At 45.4% G+C, this 22120-nt stretch overlaps 1 protein-coding gene and 1 long non-coding RNA gene across 2 annotated transcripts; one reads left to right on the forward strand and one right to left on the reverse strand.

Moving 5' to 3' along the window:
• Positions 1–247: 247 nt before the first annotated feature.
• Positions 248–15576, reverse strand: Usp18 (ubiquitin specific peptidase 18). The gene is made up of 11 exons (XM_027429342.2): positions 15424–15576; positions 9155–9408; positions 8296–8392; positions 7085–7230; positions 5950–6029; positions 5553–5699; positions 4433–4528; positions 3808–3975; positions 2365–2496; positions 1883–1932; positions 248–689 (listed from the first exon to the last, which is right to left on the reverse strand). The coding sequence occupies exons 2-11, from the start codon at positions 9300–9302 to the stop codon at positions 644–646; spliced, it is 1110 nt and encodes a 369-aa protein (XP_027285143.1). The 5' UTR covers positions 9303–9408; positions 15424–15576; the 3' UTR covers positions 248–643.
• A 97-nt stretch (positions 15577–15673) lies between these two features.
• LOC103162264 lies at positions 15674–21307 on the forward strand. The gene is made up of 4 exons (XR_003487654.2): positions 15674–16086; positions 16182–16262; positions 18447–18562; positions 19600–21307. It is a non-coding gene; the product is annotated as an uncharacterized LOC103162264 (long non-coding RNA).
• Positions 21308–22120: the final 813 nt, after the last annotated feature.

Consider the following 22120-nt stretch of genomic DNA (forward strand, 5'->3'; position numbering starts at 1 on the left):
CCTTTGTCCCTTGTCACTCCAGTTCCTCCTACAACCACTGATTCCTCCCTGATAATGCCTGGATTCCCAGTTTCCCAACTGTGGTCATGTCTTGTACTGAAGACCACATCAGGACCATGATCTAGCCAAATCCACTGGTGAAATCATCCATTCCAACTGATCTAGACCTACGAGGGAAAATTGCTAAGTATTTTAACAATTACAGTCAGACATTTCCTGTTGCTGTAACAAAATACCTGAGGCAGAATCATTTCTGATAACATTTATTTAACTCAAAATTTTAATGGCTGGAGTATCCAACCAGCATGGCACTGCATCATGTTGTGGACCCCTGTTTGCATCACAGTGTGGTAGAAAAACAGAAAAAGAACTATTAGTGCGCAGAAGAGAGCGATCCCATGGACCAATTACCTCCTACTGTGTCCTGTGTCTTTAAGGTCTACCATCTAAACATTGCCATGCTAAGGACCACACGTCCTGTGTGTGAGCTTTTAGGAGACAAGCCATAGCAATATTAACTTTTGCTTATAAATAAAGTTTAGATATTTCTTTTAAATTATAATTCTCATTGACTATGCAGCAAACATAGGTATGGGAAAGGAAAATAAGAGTCCATCATTCCCAGAAGGTGTGAGTATATCCATCAGGATCCAATCTTCATGTAAACCAAGAGATAAGCAGTTTCCCGCCTAGAAAGCAAAGAACACATGTCAGCACAGAAAAATGAAGCACCCACAGTGAAACCATGGCATGACATGCATCAGTAAACTTCTTGGCTCTTACATCAAGCATTCATTTAACCCATGATCTGCCTACCCATTCCTTTGCAGGGGGAGGGGGTAAAATTGTGACCTGAGTGAGTACCTATTAGTTGACATCTAAATTGCATGGTGAAAAACTGTGGGACAACAGAAGAAATCTAACGGTTGGGCAAATAGATTCAACCATAGAGCCAATTTCAATCCGTTGTCCATGTATTATCCATAGCCTCTTCAGCGCTACAAGGGCAGAGTCACGTAGCTGCAACAGGAGCTGTGTTGCACAGAGCTGAGAATTTCCTCCCTCACTCTCTACAAGACAGTCTCACAGTTCCTGCCCTAAGTCAGAAGGGCATCAGCAACAATCAGAAACAAAGACTGGGCATCTAATAGAGAAAGCTGGCAAATGGGCTGAAGGAGGATTTCAAACACAATTGCATCGACTTTGTTATTTCTCAAGTGGTCAAGCCTGCCTCTGAGCTGAAAGCCATCTCAGATCGCCCTTTGCGTATGCCATTGTCCCCAGACCAGAAAGGAGGCCAGGAAAGCTTTACAAAGACTCTTTGATCTATCTTCATCCAGCTTTATTTTTTTCTCCAGGGTCTCCTCCTTAATGATTGTTTTTAAGAGGTATTTGTTGATTCTTACTAAATGCAAGCTACTGCTAGACATAAAAAAAGATGAGAAGCATGATCTCTTCCCCTCGAAGAGTGCATATGACATGTGAAAGAGAGTTGCATAAGCAAGCAATTAAGAGACAGTCTTTGTCATAGAGAGGTATGCTCAAGATACAATGATAGCATGTGAGAAGCACCCACACGTCTGCCTGGGTCAATCTGTTAAGGCTTTGCACTGTGAGAAAAGGCTGCGAGGAACACAACATGAAGGGGACTTTGCAATGAGGTAGAAAATGGCAGACACAGACTCTGCTGCAAATGCATAGGCATTACTGAAACCTTAGTATCGAGAAAAGCAAGGTATAGCGGGACAGGTAGTCACAGATGAAGCTGGCAGTCTCAGAGGAGTCACAAGAATGTAAGGAAGAGCTGGAGCCATGAGAGTTTCCCACAGCTGAGAATTCAAAGTGAGTTCAGCAGGTTTCACCAAGCCGACCCTTCTCTTACCAGCGATATCTGTGATTTCCATAGGTGCACTGGACATCCTCCCAGGTCACCTAGAATCGCATGAGGGAGAAGGCAACACCCTAATCAGTATTTGGTGGTCTTAGAATGTGTGGTTCTGTGGTTTGCCCTCCTAGACAAGTCCATTCCTCTCTTTAAACTTGGTCATGGCCATCCAAGAGTTTCAACTCTGGCTTTAGAGAACTTTGCCACAGAGTCTGAAGCATCTTGGCACTGACCCTAGAGCACCAAAAACCTGGGCACTGAGACTAGAACACCAGAACCCTGGCCACTGAGCTGAGTGAGCACATATGGTAATAAACCAGGAGCAATTTTCCAGGGGGAAAAAAACGGGGCTTTGCACCTCCTAGAAGACCTCCATTCAGAATACAGTCTTCATGGTGAGGGCCCAGATAGCCCCAGGCTCTGGGCTTATTAGAGGTAGCTCATCTAGGGCAAGTAGCAATTTGGATGATCTTTCTCACCCAACAAACATGGGAGTCGTTGAAGCAGAACCACTTTCCATCCACAGGATTCCGAATGTAGGCACAGTAATGACCAAAGTCAGCCATCCCCACATGGGCAATCACAGCAAAGAGTTCATAATGTACTTCAGGCTGGAGGGAGACAGACAGAGTAACGGTTCAACCTCCATTCTGTCGCCATGGACTCTACTTCTCTGGAACCATAAGCCCAAAATAAACTCTTTCTTCTGTAGGTTTCCCTGGTTGTGGTGTTTTATCACAAGACATAGAAAAGTAACCAATTCAACAGACATTGGGAGAGCAACATCGTCACTATAGTCACTATTGCAGGCCAATGTAACGAACAAACATCCCAACAATGGAGCCATATTTGTGAGATCTAAAACCTGCAAACGCATCATTCCCTACTTCAAACCTACAAGGAAAAGACTCATTTTTTCCCCTCAGATTCTCCCAAGAAGTTATTAACTTGGGACAACTGAATTAAATTTTCGTCTGATTAAATCTGGTCCCACAACTGGCTACTTTGGTATGATCCTCAAAGCAGGCTCTGACTTTTGAATGCAAAAGTTTAGTTGGCTCTAAGAACCTGAAACTTTGTGTTTACTTACATGCCTGCAAGTATTCCACATTTCAAATGGGAAGTACTGAATTACAGGTCCCTTTTCTGAATTCCCTGAGGCATTTCCATAAAACCCAATATTTAGAAACAGGAAGCTTTCTGAATCTTTAAAAGTAAAGGCAAAGGCTGGCCGTGACAGTGGGGTGATGACCCACCACCCCTTCTTAGAACTACAAAGGCTTCAGCATTAAAGTATTTCCTAAGAAAGGAAGTTTGTCATGGCCTGGCTCGACAGCTCAGCAGGCAAAGGCGATTGCCTCCAGGACTGAGGACCTGAGTTCAATCCTCAGGACCCAGGTAGAGCAGGGAGAGAACTGACTCCCACAAGCTATCCTGACTCCACTCACGCCATACTCAGACACTAACAAATAAGTGCCAATATCTTTAATTTTTTTAAAAAAAGAAGGAAAACAGAAAGAAGAAGTCCTGAGTAAACATGTGCTTTTGTGAGTCATACCAAACTGCAGTTGGTTCTTCACTGATGTATATGCCAAGTGTGGCCCACAGGGGCCTGGGTCCCTGGATGAGAGCTGGACCCAGGAAGTGTTTGGCCCACATGGTGCTGGTCCATGTCCCCTCACAGTCTGCTGTCATAGACTTGGTACTTATAATAAGAGCGCTTATGAGTGAGTGGTGTTCAGAAGTTAATGGGAATGGACAGCTACCTCAGAAAAACAGAAAGTCTGCTGGAGGGCTACCTCAGAAGGACACAGAGGATCTGCTGGACAGCTACCTCAGACGGACACAGAGGATCTGCTGGACAGCTACCCCAGAAGGACAGAGTCTGCTGAAATGACTGAAGGACGGATGGCAAGCCTCACCTGTTCCTTGGTATCACCGAGTTCTTCCTCAGTTGCCAGAACCTGACTGAAATCCAAGCACTGAGGGAAATACACTGAGTGGCAGATCTTTTCTGTCCGTGAGTTCCTGGTGGAGAATCTCATGAGGTGTATGGTCAGGGTTTGGGGCAGATGAGTCAGCTTCAAAACCTGAGAAAGCAAAACCAGCCTGACGATGAAGTATTGGGCTCCTGAGATGGGCAGGTTCACAGCAGTGTCTGGTGATGTGCTCTTTCCCACAAGGGGCTCACAGGGCACCTTCACGACTCCCATGACTGAGCGTCACTCACCACACATCTCCACAGAAGGCCTCTGCTCCTGCATCTACTCTAGGACTCTAGCCAAACCCTAAGGGGAAAATACTACCCACTGCTCTTGAACCTTCTCCTCTTTGTCCCTAAAAGGTACTTCCTGTCTCCCTCAGTGATATGTTCTGAGATGCCAAGTCTGAAGTTATGCAAATGAGACGCCCTGGGATCCCAGGCACTGGCTCTACCCAGCTCCCAATGTCAGCCATTTAGAGATGCCCTTAAGGGGTCTGCAAAGACCTGTCAGTAAACCCCATGGGCAACTCCACTCCAGGGAAGAATTTGGGCTTAAAGAGTACCTGTTTCCTGGGTGTCTTCTCCCCACAGTTGTCACAGAAGCACTTGTCTGGGCTCGCTAACTCTTTGGTCTGGAAGAAACAGCGCAGGGCATCCTCCTGCCCCACCCAGGAGAACAAGCATAAGCAAAGGGCAGCATTTGTGTTCCACATCTCAAAATCAGCCCTCTCCCCGTGCTAGTGGAAGCCCAAGCTTTACTATCCTTTAGTCCCCATCCCCCTAAGTGGACACATGTGACACGCAGGGCACAATTTCAGAAAGTGCCCAGTGGTAAGAGGAATAAAACTGAAGAGGACTTGCCCAGGGGAAAATGTGAGGAACGCAGGAGGGAAAGAAGTATCCTCCCCCAGGTCATCCTCCCCCAGGTCAAAGGAGACTGGCCCAGGGTATACAAGTGAAACACAAAGTCACTTTTTAAAAATTGCATCACAGAAAAAGCTGCCCTGAACAATGGGGAGCTCTTGGTCCCCAGACTGATAGCTGGGAAACCAGCAAGGAACTGATCCAGACTCAGGAACGTGGGTGTCCGTGAGGAGACCTCGGAAATCTACAGGACCTCCTGTAGTAGTTCAGTACTTATTCCTAACATAGGTGTGGACTTTGGGAGCCCATTCAATACTCCCTGAGCCTAGACACACGGGCATGGGCTTAGGCCCTATCCCAAAGGATATGACAGACTCTAAAGACACCCTATGGAAGGCCTCACCATCCAGGGGGAGCAGAAAGGGTATGGGATAGGTAGGGTTTTAGTTGGGGGAGATGGGAGGGGAGGAAGGGAGGGAGAGGTAACTGGGATTGACATGTAAAACAATCTTGTTTCTAATTCAAATAAAAAATAGGGGAAAATTACATTACATTTTTGTTTTTGTTTATCGTGGTGGGGGGCATACACATGCCAAGACACATGTGTGGAATGCAGGAACCGGTTTTCTGGTTCTCTTCTTCCACTGTGTAGGAAGCAGGGATCGAACTCAGGTCATGATGCTTGGCAACAAGCACCTTCACATGCTAAGCCATCTGGCCAACCCACAGATTACTTTTAAAAACCCAAGGGTAGTGACAGAAGCAAAAGGAAACTGGCCACCTCAGGGTGTACAAAGTCGCTGACGAGAAGTCTCTCACCAGTGTTTTCAGGGGCTTTGAGTCCATATCAAAAAGAGGAAGAGAGAGGGTGAGCAGCCTACTGCTTCTGCTGCTCTCTGCAGCACAGTCCAAACAAATCAGGGACTCCTTCGTCCAGATTGTGAACAGAGCCTGCAGCCGCTCTGCCTGCAAGTAGAGAAAGCAAGGAGGTAAGATGACCAAGAAGTCTCGTTAGGTCGGGACAAGTGATTTTTTTAGACAGAAGCTCTAGAAATGACTGACACCGAGTTTTGCTTTCCTGCACATAGAGGTAACCACACCAGGGAGCCACGCCAAGCAGGGACTCATTTCTCGCCACTAATAGTGCACACAGTAGTGGCGCCAGTCCCAAAAGCAACATCTCACATCTCCGACTTCTCCAGATCCCGGTTCTTACCAAGTCCACGTCAGTGATCTGGTCCTTAGTCAGGTTCCAAATTATAAGGTAGAGATGAGCGGCGTCATGCTGGACATACACTGGTCAGAGGAAAGCACAATATTTAAGGAGACATCTCCTGCCCCTGCAGAAGCACCAGGACCCCACCCACAGGAACACATAAACACTGACTCCTTTATCCTTTCCTAGCCTTCCCTCAAGTAAGCCTGGCGTTGATTTTTTTAAGAGTTTCTCTTAGAACTAAGGTCATAGTCCCATCACTTTCTCTCACTGTCTACCTCTATAAGCTAACTAGTTCCTCCCATCTTTCTACTGAACAGTTACTATGCCTGGTCTCCTCCGCCCCCTGGTGGTCATTTTATTCACTTCCTTAAAAGCTGAGCCCAATCCAACCAGGATTGCCAGAGCAAAGGAGGAAAGAGAAAAGTTAGATGTTAGATGTTAGATCATCCGTGTTAGATGATCCTGGCAGAGACAATCAATCGCCCACAGACACACCTACACACCCGTCTGATCTGGGCAGTCCCTCAATAGAAACTCACTGATCAGGTGACTATGTTGACAGTTAAAAGTTAATCAGTGTTTTCAGGGTGTTTGAGTCCATATCAGAAAGAGGAAGAGAGAGGGTGAGCAGCCTACTGCTTCTGCTGCTCTCTGCAGCACAGCCCAAACAAATCAGGGACTCCTTCATCCAGATTTGTTGTCCTCTGGGAGGACAACAGGGAGAATAACAGTATGTTTTGGCAAAGATACACTAGGCTATAGGCAACACAAAGGAATGAGTGTTTAAAGAGAAAGATAAGCTAATTGCCCTAATCTGGTCATTACACATTGCATAAATGAATCAAATCGACACACTACACCCTGAAAATAGGCAGATGTCATGCTAACTTTTTCTAAAGCCACAAGGCAGTACTCCGATAATCGTCACAAAAAACATTCATACATGAAACTTTTTCTTTCAGAAGTAAAGACATGTGTATTACCAGTTGCACCAGTACCTCTGATAAAAGGGGTCTAGAGTCTCCCTGTTCTTTCCCGGCCCATCAGCCCTCTCCCTTGCTCTTTCCCTCAGGCCCCCTCCCTACCCGACACTGTATCAGTGGGCAGCAGCCAGAGCAGAGAGGGCTCTTACAGGACACGTTGTACTTCTGGAGGCAGTAAGCCAGCTCCATGGGCAGCACTGCTTTCTGCCGACTGTCCTGCATCTTTTCCAGCAATAAAAGCAACTGAAAAGGGACACTCCTCTTCTGCTCTTCTGGTCCCCGAGGCACCGTTATCCTGTCAAATAAGAACAGCCAGGCAACTCATACCCACAGTTCTGCAGGCCAGGGGCATGCTGAAATCACCCCGCATGTCTGTGCCATTCTCCGGATTAGGTTAGAGTTATGGGAATGGGTATATTTATGCATATACTCAAGTGCTTTAGGGACTGGGGTGTACAGGATACCTTATTAAGAGGGGGATCTGCACAGGCCCACCCCAACCACACTCTGCCATCACATTAAGGAGGGACAGCAGCACCACATTCTGAGCCCACACTTGAGTGAGCAGGTCAGTGTCCAGCCTGAGGTAGTTTGTACTGCAAAGGCAAATACAGAGTTAGGTCCGGGGAATAAAGGGCGATATGACCGATTGACAGTGTTTTGACACTGGTTCATTTAGCTATAGGCAATTTTCACTTGCTTTGTGGATGAGCAAAAGAAGAGACCACTGGGCCAGAGAGAATCACTGATTAAACATCTGCATCTGGTCACTGACTTTTTCTAATGTTGGTCTGCTCCTAACTCCAGACCAGTAACTGTCACACTTGGTTGTATTTCAGAAGTATCTGAGGAGTCTTTAGAAAGAAAGAAAGAAAGAAAGAAAGAAAGAAAGAAAGAAAGAAAGAAAGAAAGAAAGAAGATTTTTTAAAAAGCTCTAATGGGAGCTGGAGAGGTGGCTCAGCCGTTAGGAGCACTGGCTTCTCTTCCACCGGACCCATGCTCAATTCCCAGCATCTACATGGCAGCCCACAACTATTTGTTAACTCCAGTTCCGTGGGCTCCAGTGGACCTCCTCTAGCTTCCACAGAGACCCATGTGGTGCGCAGAGATGCATGCAGGCAAAATACTCACATATGTAAAACAATAAACAATTTTGAAAGCACTAATGGCCCACACCACCTGAAACCAAATGGAGTCAGGGTGAGCATGTGTGTATTTTTAAACTCTGAAAGTGATGCTAACCTGCAGTACAAAATGTGCAAGAAAGGTCTTTTCTCGGGCATCTCTGGAATCACTGTGAATAAATGGATACCCTGAAACGTAAATGTATGCTCGTTCCCAGCCAGAACCATAGTTGTACCTCTTCAGTATTTTCCGGAAGTCCTCATTCATCATCAGCACCTGAATCAAGGAATTAAGGCAACAGGTCTGTCCGATGTTGTGTAAACCAACCAGGCCTGAAAGATAAAGAGGGGAGAAAAATACTGAAGGCAAGACATAACAAGGACATGAAATCCTGAGAAACCTCTCACAGACACAGCGATCTCACCAGGGACCCTGCAAACAATCTGGGAAGGCTCTATCAAGCATTAGGCTTTGAAAGAGTAGATGACAGAACAAGCAGTAATAACACACTAGAGAAGAGAGACATCACGCGTTGACAACGAGCAGCACGGTGGTTGTTAGAGGAGGAAAAGCAAAGAACCACTGAGAAGGGCCTGGAGAGCTACTCGGACCCCTCACTCTGCTTCTACACAGCTGAGTTAGAACGGACATCAGCGTGTCTCGGGAGGAATCACAGGGTCCACCTGGTCCACACTGGCTTCAGTCCTCTCCACAGAAATGGAGGACACTGAAGGAGGCTGTGGGGAGACCCACCAGCCCTAAGTTTATCTCAAAAGATGGAAAGCCAGGCAATGTTCAAGAACATGGGAAAACCAAGAAGAGCATTTCTAGACACGCCAACTACCAATCTCCTGTTCCACCCCAACCACAGGTTCAGCTGACCCCGGAAGGAGAGAGGTTGAAGAACAAGAGAGTACCCCACATCTCAGAGTCCTGGACAAAGAGCTTCTGAGACAGGACAAGGCAAATGAAAACTCCAGGGGCAACAGGTTTCAGCTGACAAGTCAGCAGACGAAAGTCACTAGCACAAAACTAATGTGGGGTGTGCCACTTCCAAAACAGAGTGGGTAAGAGAGAGAGGAGGCTCTACTCACCATGAGGGCGGTCCCAAGCACCACAGTGTTCTCTAGACAGCCCCCTCTTCCTCGTCATGCTCTTCTCTTTCTCCAGTTCTGAGGGGCACTGAGGCTCAGCCACCTCTAACTGGCAGGTTTTCCTCAGGAGCCCAAACCCTTTGCCCATTAGTGATCACGCCCAAACCCCGAGTCTGGGACTGCCTGACTAAGGCTCGGGATTCCACGACTTCACTTCCTGGAAGGGTCCACACAAGCCAGACACAAAGGAACCTCTGTGGGAACACAAAGCAGCAGATGACAGTGAGATGGGGACACACCCATGTCATCAGCTCCAACTGCTAGAGGCAGCCTGGCTTAGCTCTGAAACAGGAATTAATGACAAGCTGGACATCCCCAACCCTTCTTCTAACTTTCCATTCCTCAGCATGGACTGTCATTGTCCTAACGCTGGCCCTCTTCCTGGGTTCCCCTTCTCAGTAAATGGTCTAGAACAAAAACCAAGGGTCTCCTTGCCCCTGACTCTCAATCCATTATAGATGAAAAAGGTGTCGATACCACTAGCTAGAGACTGCCCACAAGCAAACCCCTTGCTCTGCACATTCTTGACCCCGTGGGACATGCCTTCAGACATCCAAGATCCTTCCTCTGGGAAGCTTGTCCTAGGTCCTCGGGAAGGCTCTGTGGCCGCCTATGCTTTAAGTGCTTTGGGCACAAAGTTATTCAAATTCTGATGTGAGGACTATGTGTCTCTATGTGGTGTGGAATTGGTGACTCGCAGCTCAGGCTCCCCCTTCAGCAGTCAGCCCTTCCCAGACCCATAGGACAACTGTATTCCTTTCACCCAAACCAAAGACTCAGAAGCACAAGATTGTAGTATAGATGAGGAAATGTACTATGATCGGCCAATCCTCGTTCTTACTTCCTCCTGACATCACAGGCCTCATCCACCTGTAAACCCTCCTCCCAAAAATTCTTTGGGATTCCCCGGGAGGTCTCGCATGTGATTCAGAACAAAAGTCGAAACTGCTGTGCCAGGCCTCACCTGCGTCTCTCCATTGAGCCTGGGTCCTGCAAGGCACTGCCAGGCACAGAGGCCAGCCTTAAAGAGCACTCTGGCATCTTCAACTAGGAATGATGCGAAAGTGGAAACCACCCAGCTATCCTCAGGGGCGTGTGCCCTTTGAATCCCCCAGTTCCTTCTGAAAGGCTTCAACTTCTGCCTGCAGCTTCCTTCTACTCCTCATCCTGTCCACAAGCCTAAGCTGGAGCGCCTCGTTCTCTGTGTCTCCTCCTCTCTAGCCAAGGCAGATGCACAACCCCAGAGTTCCTCTGTGTTTCTCTTTCCCCATGGGCAAGTAAGTGGAGAGGCCTGAGAGCCCATTGGCTATGAAACACTGAATCAGCTGGGTTCAGTGAGGGCCCTCTCACTTACAGTCTTTTCGAGACAAGCTGGTGTTGGGAGTCTTCCTCGATTGCCCTCCATCTAATTCATTGAGGCAGGGTCTCTCAGGTGACCCAGGGCTGGCCAATATAGTCCGATCTAGCTATCAGCTTACTCCATGGATTCCCTGCCCCCACCTCTCAAGCATTAGAATTGCAGGGAGACCACCATGCCCAGCTGGCATCTACACAGGTATAGGGATCCCAAGCCCTGGCCTCACATTCACACAGCCAACATTTTACCTAATGAGTTATTTTCGCAGCCAAAAGGTAAGATTTCTTTAATTATTTATCTATTTTCCAGTCTGTGTAGATTTACGCTCATGAGTGCAGTTGCCCTTGAAGACCAGAAGAGGGTGTCAGATTCCCCCTTGAGCTATAGGCTGCTGTGAGCTGCCCAAACTGTTTGGCAACAAAACTCGGATCCTCTGCAAGAGCAATGTGCACTCTCAACGGCTAAGCCACCTTGTCTTGTTCCAGTTGATAGTCTGGCCAATGGAGAGAGCCAGTCAGAACTCAGTGGCTAAAGGAGTGGCCTAAATCTGGTTGTGAGTATAAGAGGATATTTCATGGAAGAAGTCGGTCTGTAACTGTGGTTATTAAAGACAAAAGAGCAGAAGGGTGTGAGTGTTAAGGCTGTTAAACCAGATATGCTGCTAAACACCAGTAATTCTAGCACTGGTGAGGCTCAGGAAAGGGAATAACAAGTTTGAGACCAGCCTGGACGACAGAATGAGACCCTACTGAGAGAACAAGAATCTGAATCTTGATGCAAGAAAGGTAATATGGGCGGTGTGCAAAAGTTTGGTGTTTGGAGAAAGGGGATGTGGGTAAGTTTATGCAGAGTACTTTAAGAAGATTTGCATAAGGAAATTCAAACTCAAAACGGAAGGAAGTACAGTCTAGAAATTTACTAACTGGTAAGCTAACAGTCATGGAAACCCAAATCAAGACCATAATAAGACATCCTTTTACACTTTCCATCTGGGAAGAGTCAGCAATTCTGACAGAATCTGATCATCGCACACCACCAATGTGCTGGAGTGAAAAACCATTCATGATGCTTCTATTATAAATGTGTAGCTGGGAAAGAGGGGTGTTTGGTTGTTTTGGCTTTGCCTTTGTTTTGTTTTTTAAGATTTATTTATTTATTTATTTTATGTTTGAGTACTCTATCTGCATGTATGCCTGCAGGCCAGAAGAGGGCATCAGATCCCACTATAGCTGCCTGTCAGGAACCAAGTGGGTGCTGGGAATTGAACTCAGGCTCTCTGAAGACCAGCCAGTCTCTTAACCACTGAGTCATTTCTCCAGCCCCCATTTGGTTGCTTTTTGAGACAAGATGCTTACTCATAGCCAAGACTGGTCTCAAACTCAATCCCCTTGCCTCAGCCTCCTGAGTTTCAAAATGACAGGCAGCAATGCCACCACACCCAGTAAAATCTGTATAATTCCTATGTGTCAATTAAAAACAACATATATTTAAATTTTTATTGAGCCAAGCATTGGAGGAGGTGTGGGTAAATAAGATTCAAAACAAAACAAAACAAAACAAAAAAACTTTGGTGACAGGGTTTCTCTGTGCAGCCCTGGCTACTCTGAAACTCACTGTGTAGACCAGGCTGGCCTCAAACTCAGAGATCTGCCTGCCTCTTCCTCCAGAGTGCTGGGACTAAAGGTGTTTGCCACCACCTCGTGGCTAGATTTCTTCTTTTCAAATATGAGCAGAGTGTGTGTGTGTGTGTGTGTGTGTGTGTGTGTGTGTGTGTGTGTGTGTGCGCGCGCGCGCGCGCGCGTGCACGCGCGCCACAGCACACATGCAGAACTCAGAAGACACCTCAGCTGAGTCGGTTCTGTCTGGGAATTGAACCCAGGCCCCCCACTTGTGCGACAAACACCTCTACCTTCTGAGCCATCTTGTTAGACCTAAACATGTTTTGATTTTTTTTAAGATTAAAGTTTCTTACTGTGTTAATTTATCTTATTGTGTATCATGTGGACATGAATTGCCACAGCACACAAAAGGAAGTCAGGGAACAATTTGTTGCAGTCAGTCTTCTTCTTTCACTGTTTTGGGTTTTTTGTTGTCGTCATTTTGTTTGTTTATTTTGCTGTTACTCAAAATAGCAATCTTAGGACTGCAGGGATGGCTCAGTCTTTAAAGTGCTTGCTCAACGAGCATGAGGACTAGTATAAACAAGCCAGATGTACCCATCTGTAGTCTCCAGAATAAGAGACCCTGTCTCAAAAGACAAGGTAGATGACTCCTGAGCAACTACATTGAGAGTGACCTCTGGCCTTCATGCATACATCCACAATGACTGACAGACAGACACGCACGCACACACCACCAAGAAAACTTCAGGAAACATTATACAATTTCTTGCTATAGATTCAAACTTGAAGTCAATGGAGAACTGTATTATGTGGGCATCAATACATGCATGTGACAAAAATTTCTAAATAGAAAATGAAAATCAAGTTTAGGCAATTGTTTTGACGGGAGGCAAGGGCATGAAGCTTGAGGGGGGTCAAGTGTTACTTGGGACAATCAGCTTTGGCAGCAGAACAAGGATGTGAGGCTTATTTTATTACTAATCAGTTCATTAACGGTAAGCTGGAGTTAAGGCTAATGGACTGGCAGAAGCAGACACAGTCTCGCTTGGACCTCTGGAAGGAAGCCCTCTCGCTGCTCAAAGCACAACAAAGCTTGGGAGGCAGAGACGGAGCTCACAGGGAGGCCAAGTCTACAAAGCTTTGTTTGACTGATACGGGGAATCTTTAAAAGTTCAAGCTGACCTTTAATCCTAGCACTCAGAAGGCAGAGGTAGGTGAATTTGAGGCTAGCCTGGTCTAGAGTGAGTTCTGGGACAGTCAGGACAGTCAGGACTGTTAGTCTGGTAGCAGAGCATCACGGGGAAGGAAATGGAAACAGGGGAAACGAAGAGGTGGCAAGAGGGCAGAGAGGATGCAACTGAGGCAGGGTGACATACATCTGCCAGAACAGAGGAAGCTGCATCCCCATGCTCAACCCCTGATTCAAAATGCACTGGCTCCAAGCAGAAACCTCTCTCCACCCTTCCTGAAGCATGTCCCCTTCGAATGAGGGGCAATGACAGAACTAACCACCACCGGCAACCCACTGACGTGGCCGCAGAATCCGTAAGGGTCTTGAGGGAAAGAGCTAGAGAGCCAGGGACATGATATGGGAATTCTGGGTGGTGAGTCCCTCCTTGGCAGTCCACTCACAAGGGGTGGGAGGCAGCTAAAAATGCCCGGAAAGGAACAAAATCAGTATTATCAGCAATATCAAAGTAGCTTCATCTTCAAAACTTTTGAGACAAAGTCTAGTAATGTAGTCCACTGACCTCAAACTTTTCTGCATAAATGCATTAGATATAGTCTCACTATGTAGCCCGGGCGGGCCTCAAATTCTCAACAAAATCCTTCCTGGGCCTCTCCAGTGCTGTGATTCCAGGTATGAGTTGAGCCATTGCATCCAAACTCTTGGTACTCCCTCCTCACTCAGCCTGCCCAGGGCTGAGATCGGCAGTGTTTACTAAAGGCTGGAACCACTACTCTGGGCTTTGACCTCAGTCTTAATGGCCTGCTCCCATTTTGTGAACAATGAGAATATGATGGACAAGATGAGGTCTCTCCAAAGGAAACCCAAACTAACAGAGCATCTTGGGGCTCCTCCAGCCCGTGTGGGATGATAAGAATTGATGTTCCCCTTAGCATAGCCTTAGACATGTCCTCAGCCGGGAAATGCTGATGCACCCTCCAGTGCCAACCGGAGCTCTGGCCACAGTCCAATCACATGATACGCTCCATTGTAAACCTTATAAACCTAACATTGCGCAAAAGTGCCAGGACCACGAAGCATAGTTTTCCAGAGTGAAAAAAAAAGAGAAAACAAACAAGCAAAAAGCCCCCCTTTTTAAAAAGTCCTCTGCCAGTGCATGGTGAACCATGAGAGAGCAGTAAACCTCGCCCCGACCACTTTCTGCTCAGCTTACTCTTCTGAACACAGGAGGTAACGGGTATCAAAGCTCCCAAAAGACACTTCACAGGAGAGGCTCTGAAATGTTTACCTCAGTTTCTGAACTAATTTCAAAGTATAAACTATCTCAATGTTCGGTATCAAATTAAGTCGTAATTTTGAAACACTGTAAACTTGGACTTCCAGGGGTCCTTTATATTTAAAGATAAATATCCAGCTTTCTTCACCGAAGATGAAAAGCAAGCCAGGGAACAAGGTTAGAACACTGATTTATGAGATTGGACAAAAATCTTTCCAGTTCTCAGTCCACTGACTCCATTTTTAGAAGTTTTTCACAAGTGTGTTTGTGTATTTGCACGAGGGCATACACAAAAAAATGAGATTTGTTGATGAAAATCACCTATACCAGTAAAAATATGGCATAACCTAAATGTCCATGAGTTAGTTAAATAAATACGAACTTCTCATATGACATATCGGTTAAAATGCTAGCATGGAAACGAGAAGAACAAGAAGCAAGTTACAGAACGATGGTAAAGATAGGCATAGAAATGTTTCTGATAAAGTGTACAGGAAAATGATACTGCGTTAATAACTAAGCGAAACATCTCTACACATCTGTCTGCGTCTGGATTTTTAACAATCCACTTTTGTAATTTTTTTTTCAAATTAAGCACAAATCATGGCTAAAGTCCAAATAAATTTATCTGTTTGGGAAGCAAACCAATTGCCCCAGTAGATGCATGCCAAAAATGCATTCTGCCTCTACTCGCAGAGCCCACGTAAATTCTGAGCAAAGCTCTGGTAGATGAAGGAAAACTTCCAAAGTTAGCCACAAACTTGCCTCTAGCACCTCGCGTCAAGCCTCCAACTCGAAGACAGAGGACAGGATCGGCGGCGAGCTCCGGACGTGGCACAGCGGAGTGGAGCAGCAACAAGCAGCCTGCTAGCCTCGCTGGAGGCTCAGGAACATCTGAAGTCCCTGAGGCACAGCCACCCTCCTACCCCGCCCTGGCCAAGCCCTCTGCACGCCCGGCCACGCCCCCCTCACAGCCAAGCTTTCGGTTTCCTCTGGATCCAAAGGAAAGCGAAACTCAGGCAGCGGGGCTGGCGGGCGGGCGCGAGGAGCGCGTGTGCCCGCGCCCCAGAAACCCGCGGTCTCCTGCACAGGCATCTCAGCATCCTTGTCCGACCTGGCCCAGTGACTCCTGAATACTCGGTCTTTTTTATGTGCAATTTTAAGATGGAAATGCCCACAGTTGCTGTGACTTCTGCTCTGGGAGCCGGCAGCAGAGGACTCCCTCGCCGAGTCTAGCCCCAAGGAGGATAAGACCCAGTTAGCGCTAACATTTACTGCAATCTACACAATGGTCTTCTGTGCCTCTATGTTTAATCCCAATTTTATAGGATAAAATGTTAAGTTTCAACTAACCGGACCTCTGACCAATCTCACCCCTCTGTGGAAAATAACAGACCATTGTTATTAGCACACCAGGAGGCCAAGAAGGTACAGGCACAGCCTAAACCCAGCCCGGTTTGAAGGATCCGGGATACAGGCATGAAATGTTTACTAGGTCTCTACAAATGTATTTCATTATGCAGGCAGAGGCGGCAAAGGGTGATCTGTCAGCTGCTGGGCTGGCTGGACGAGATGTGCACGAGATCAAAAGGAAGTTTCCACAGGTGAGAGTGAGCCTCCCACCCCCAAGCACAGGACAAAGATGGCAGAGAGATACCCCTAACCCAAAGGATTTTATGAGTTCTGGTAGAGTCTGTATTCTGTTTTGTTGTTGTAGTTACAATCTAAGGATACCCAAATATGTCTGTCTATAGTGTGTGTGTGTGTGTGTGTGTGTGTGTGTGAGAGAGAGAGAGAGAGAGAGAGAGAGAGAGAGAGAGAGAGAGAGAGGAACTATACACAGATGTTAATAATAAACAGGATTTTCATGTTTGAAAATAGAAAACAGTATGGTGCCCGGGGCAGCACTTTGTCTCTTGATCAGTGGTTGAGGTAATCAACATGGCATTTGCACACATCATGGACTAATATATTAAGCCCCCAATACATTTTCAAACCAATCAGTTATGTAACTAGCTTCTTTTATCTGTTCAGTTGTGTCCAAAAACAGGAACATCAAAAACTGGTGGGGAATGAAAAGAGGATGTTGCAAAATTTGATAGTTTGATCAATATATTATACCTGAAGAGTTCTAGGGAACAAATTGTATTTTTCCCCAGTGGCGATTAATAAACAGCTCCTTAGGGGCTGGAGAGATGACTCAGCAGTTAAGAGCACTGACTGCTCTTTCAGAGGTCCTGAGTTCAATTCCCGGCAACCACATGGTGGCTCACAACCACCTTGAATGAGATCTGGTGCCCTCTGCTGGCATGTAGGCAGAAGACTGTATACATAATAAATAAATCTTAAAAAAATAAAAATAAAAATAAATAAACAGCTCCTTATAGCCAAGTGATTTTGTTGTTGTTGTTGTTCAATGAAACAAGTGATCGCCCTGTGTAACCAGTACGGAATGACCTAGGGTCGGTCATGGGCAGGAGATAATGTAAGAACTCACTACGATTCCTATTGGGGCGCTTCCCCTCCCCTCCTTGTTCTCTCCTTACCTTCCAGCACAGTTCAGGGCTAGAACAAGGAGTAGACTGAGCTAGGTAAGCATCCCTGCAGCTGAACTGCACAGTGGCCCAGGGCAGGGTGTCAGAGAGTGTCAACACAGGAGGGCTGCCCACCACCAGTGTCAGAATCTACTCTAGTTGAGGAACGGGTGCAGCGTGCCTGGGCCTCGGAGTCTAGAGGACTACAGTAGAGTTCTGTGTGATGAGAAGGCACAGGCAGGGTAAGGAATATGTCCATGTAAGAAGACGCCTGTGAGTCAGGCGTTGGTGGCGCACGCCTTTAATCCCAGCACTCAGGAGGCAGAGGCAAGCCAATCTCTGTGAGTTCAAGGCCAGCCTGGTCTACAGAGCAAGTTCCAGGACAGCCGCCAAAGCAATACAGAGAAATCCTGTCTCGAAAAACCAAAAAAAAAAAAAAAAAAAAAAAAAAAAAAAATGGGGGAAGAAAAGCAGATGCTGGTAGAGGTGAAACACTAGTTATCCCCAGAAGCAGAATCCAATGAGCAAATCCACAACTGTTTATAACTGACAACAAGCTTGAAAATGCCCGAAGAATGGGGGCCAAGCCCTGCAGCTTCGAGTCTGCATGGACCCTTGTTTTTTGATGAGCAGTTAGGGAGGTGTGTGTGTGTGTGTGTGTGTGTGTGTGTGTGTGTGTGTGTGTAGATTCCCTAGCTTGGCCCACTGCCAGGGCAAGGATTGGTGACACTTCAGAGGAATATCTAGCACACCAATGCTGGCCTCTTGTTAGTTGTTCTTCTCAAGCAGAAAGCGGAGATGCTTAGAAAAAACGGTGCTTCCAGAATTGGGGCAAAGAAAAGCACAAGAGGAGTGGCTCCTCCCACTGGCCGGGTCTGAAACAAACTCAACTTGGAAATAGATATGGTTATAACATTGGAACCGCTAAAATTAGCAGAAAACTGTGGTTGGTACCAATAGACGTGAATAACAGAGTAAACTGAAAGTGAGATGTGGCTTGGATATTTGCACAACGTCAAAGTGCTTTCCCTCAAAATACATGCCAGTTACTGGTAATACTCTACGTGTAATGTTACTTTGTAACTGTGAATAATATAATGAATGGAAACACTAAGTGGTCAGAAAGAAGTATCCTTCCAGCAGCAGGGGATTTGACTGGAGTCTGTGCCATTGCAATCACACCAAGTAACGGAGTGTAGCAGGATGTAACAAACAGAAGGAACTCAGCTCCCCTCTGTGATTCTCTTGTCACAGACCTGTGGCCTGACTGCTCCCAAAGAAACATTGGAGTGATCCAGAGTGACAGATGTTCTGCAAATCAGCTGTCTTCATTAAAGACATGACCTTCATTGAGGCCATGGAAATCAAAGGTGAGAGGAACAGTCCCAGACTGTCAGGGACCACAGTAACAAAGAGAAGCCACAGACCCTGAGCTGGGTCTGTCTACTTTGAAGGATGTTACTGGGACAACTGATAAAATCAGAGTGGTAATAATTTCACACTAAGGCATTAACGGGGAAGAAACATTGTATGGAAAGCATACTCTTGCTGGGTTGGTGGCATACATCTGTAATCCCAACACCTGGGAAGCAGAGGCAGGAGGATTGCTTCGAGTTAAAGGCCAGCCTGGTCTACAGAGTCAGGCTTTGCCTCAAAAAAAAAAAAAAGAAAGAAAGAAAGAAAGAAAGAAAGAAAGAAAGAAAGAAAGGATAAGAAAAATAAGAAAGGAAAGGGAGACAGATAATTTACCCTTATGTGGTACAAAATGTGTGTGTGTGTGTGTGTGTGTGTGTGTGTATGTGTGTGTGTGTGTCTGTGTCTGTGTGTGTGTGTGTCTGTGTGTGTGTGTGTGTGTGTGTGTGTGTCTGTGTGTGTGTCTGTGTGTGTGTCTGTGTGTGTGTCTGTGTGTGTCTGTGTGTGTGTGTGTGTGTGTCTGTGTGTGTGTGTCTGTGTGTGTCTGTGTCTGTGTGTGTGTGTCTGTGTGTGTGTCTGTGTGTGTCTGTGTGTGTGTGTCTGTGTGTATGTGTGTGTCTGTGTGTGTGTGTGTGTGTGTCTGTGTGTGTATGTGTGTGTCTGTGTGTCTGTGTGGTCTTTGTACTACAGTTTTCTATAGGCTTTATATTGTTTCATATCTTTAAATAAAAAACAAAACTATGGGGTAGTATATCTTTTTCTGAAGACTGCTAATAAAATTGTGCTTTATAGATGCTTTTTCAATACCAGGCAGGAAAGAATTTAAGTTCAAACTGTGTAATACTTGTTCCAAAAGTGAGTGTGGGCCCCCAGGGGCTTTTCCTGTGGCTTGTCCAGTTCTCCTACTTGAGGTAATTTCAGTGTTAAAGCATTCTCATTGGCAGAATATCTTACTGTTTGCTGGTTTGTTTTTGTTTTTGTTTTTGTTTTTTAGGTTGAATTATGAAACAAGAGGCTGTGACTAACCACCTCACTCAAAAACTTGGTCACAGAAGAAGTGGTTGTCTGAAGAAGTGCCCTCCCTGATGGAGCAAAGTTACTTACTTCAAGAACAAGTCATGTCAGAGGCCAGGACAGCAATGCTCACAGGAAGGGTAGACTGTGCAGCCTGGAGTAAGAAAGTTTATTGTTTTAAAGAAAGCAATGGCTAATAAAGTTTCAGTAATTCCCTACCATGCTCATTTCTACCCCAATATATGTTGTCTGGTGTGACTAAATCTCCACAGCTGCTCACTAGTTTCCTCTGCATCTTGATGTTTTTGTAACTAAATTTCTCTGTATTCTGCATTTAGTCAAGAATAGATAGTAACCTTTTTAAGGCTGTGAATTGAATCTCCCGCAACAGAGTCATCCCCCTGAGAAGGAGGGTGGTGCTGGCTTGAAGCAGGCACATAGAATGTTAAGTTTCACTTTCCCAGCTGAAGGCTCACAAGACCAAGTAACAGAGACTACAAAGAAAGGAAAGTGTCTATTACCTGCCCAGTCATTCTCTGTCCTCTGACAATGTATTGCCTCACTGGAGGGCCCTTCAAACTTATTACTAAATGTCTTATTTTAGAAAACAGATTTTACACATAAGGGAAAACAGAAATATTAAAATGATTCCAATGTGATATTCACTCAGCATTATTTTGTGTACAACTATCTAATTGTTTATCAGCCTTGAACATAACACATACCAAACACACCACAACACATAAATCTATATATATATATTTTTTCTTTTTAGCGGACTATTTAGTGGTGAATTGCAGTCAGGATTCTTCAGTTCTGAATAATTCACTGTGTATTTCCTAGAAGCAAAGATAAGTTATTACATAAAATTATCATCAAATTTGGAAACTTTCTAAAATCTAGTCACTATTTAGATTTGGCTAAAATGAATAATCTCATTAATTTAGATTTTTCATCATTATTTAGAGACCTTTATAGACTCATGTGTTCAGTTATAAGAAAAATAAAGATGCTGGAAACATCTTATGTTCCCAGGACAACGTTTTTACAAAACTATTGTACAAATTTCAGTCCCAGCATAGCACATCTCCTCACAGAAGAATGCCCCATAGGTCTTGCTCCTTCACTCCTTCCCTAAGTCTTGACGCCCATCCATCTGATTTCCATATCTATAATTTTGTCATTCAAACATGTCTGTGAACAAGATTTCCTAGAAAGATGCTGCAGGGACCGTCTAACAGATTGGAACTGCAGTGATGTGGAGAGGCAGACATGCTGCAGGTCCAGAGCCCAATTATACCTTATTTGGGCTAACTTTAGCCCCCCCCCCAATAATCATTTCCTTGCCTACCTCTATGTAGGACTGTAAGTCCTGGCATTGACAGATAAAACTTTGGGAACATATTAACTTAAGAGACCACTAGCTTCCACCAACCCAAAAGCTGAGATTGTCATCAGATAGAATCTGAGACCTATAGGAGAGATTCCCCCATCTTGCTTTAACCACTTCTCTGACGTACTCAACACAGTATTTTAAAATTGCCTTGACTTATGGCTTTGTTGGTTCTGCGACTATGAAACTGTTTTTGTGTGGGAACATGGGACCTGGGGTAACTTAGCTCTGTGTTTCCTGTGCCATGGTCACTCAAATTTGGCTCCAGAATAAACTTTTATTCCCTTTGCTGCTAGATTTGTGTTTTTTTTGTGTGCCAACGTGTTATGTAAGTGGATATTAGCTCCATCACAAACACTAGTATAAATCTCCAGAGGGTTATTATGATTGTTGAGTAAAATCAATAGTTTGTTCCTTTTTATTGCTGAGTAGTATTCCATAGGACTAATGTATTTGTTTAGCCATCTCTTGAGTTATTTTAATTTTTTATTGATTACAAATAAAACTACTATTGGAAATGATGTCATTTTCTGCATGGATTTATTTTTCTCTAGGATAGATGCCTAGAGTACAATTTGCTATGTGGTATGTGACTACCTGCCTAATTTTTCCAGAAGTGTCTAATTCTTTGCCACACTTGACAAAACCATTTTACATTCCCAGTAGCCATGGATATGCGGTCTGGTCCACCAGCATCCTTCCAGGATTTTTCAATGTCACTGTTTCTTAGTTTAACCATTCTGATAGTGTCCACAGTAGTTGACAGATGAAGCCCAGCACTGTTGCCAGTAGCCTGAGGAGTTAGGGACCTCCATTCAGATAAAGCCAGGTCCTTGACTACTTTCAGGACAAGACAAAGTGACACAAGCTAGCTAGCTTATTAAGAAGTTAATGGTGGGGCAGGGGAGTTGAACAGATGGCTCAGTGTTTAAGAGTACGGGCTGTTCTTCTAGAGGACCCAGGTTCAATTCCCAGCACCCACATGGTGGCTCACAACTGTCTGTACCTTCCGTTCCAGGGGATCCAACACCCTCACACAGACATTCAGGTAAATCAATGCACATAAAATAAAAATAAATATTTAAAAAAAAAAGTTAATAGGGGACAG

Source organism: Cricetulus griseus, chromosome 8 (genome assembly GCF_003668045.3).
Source record: "Cricetulus griseus strain 17A/GY chromosome 8, alternate assembly CriGri-PICRH-1.0, whole genome shotgun sequence".
NCBI classification, from domain to species: Eukaryota; Metazoa; Chordata; class Mammalia; order Rodentia; family Cricetidae; genus Cricetulus; species Cricetulus griseus.

What these genes read in the sequence shown, in the direction of transcription:
- Usp18 (XM_027429342.2), bottom strand. Translation starts at nt 9,302, where the DNA reads ATGGGCAAAGGGTTTGGGCTCCTGAGGAAAACCTGCCAGTTAGAGGTG. An exon ending in TTCCGGAAAATACTGAAGAG is followed by an intron (nt 7,231 to 8,295) that starts GTACAACTATGG and finishes CTTATTTGACAG; the next exon opens with GATAACGGTGCCTCGGGGAC. An exon ending in GGAAATCACAGATATCGCTG is followed by an intron (nt 690 to 1,882) that starts GTAAGAGAAGGG and finishes TTTGCTTTCTAG; the next exon opens with GCGGGAAACTGCTTATCTCT.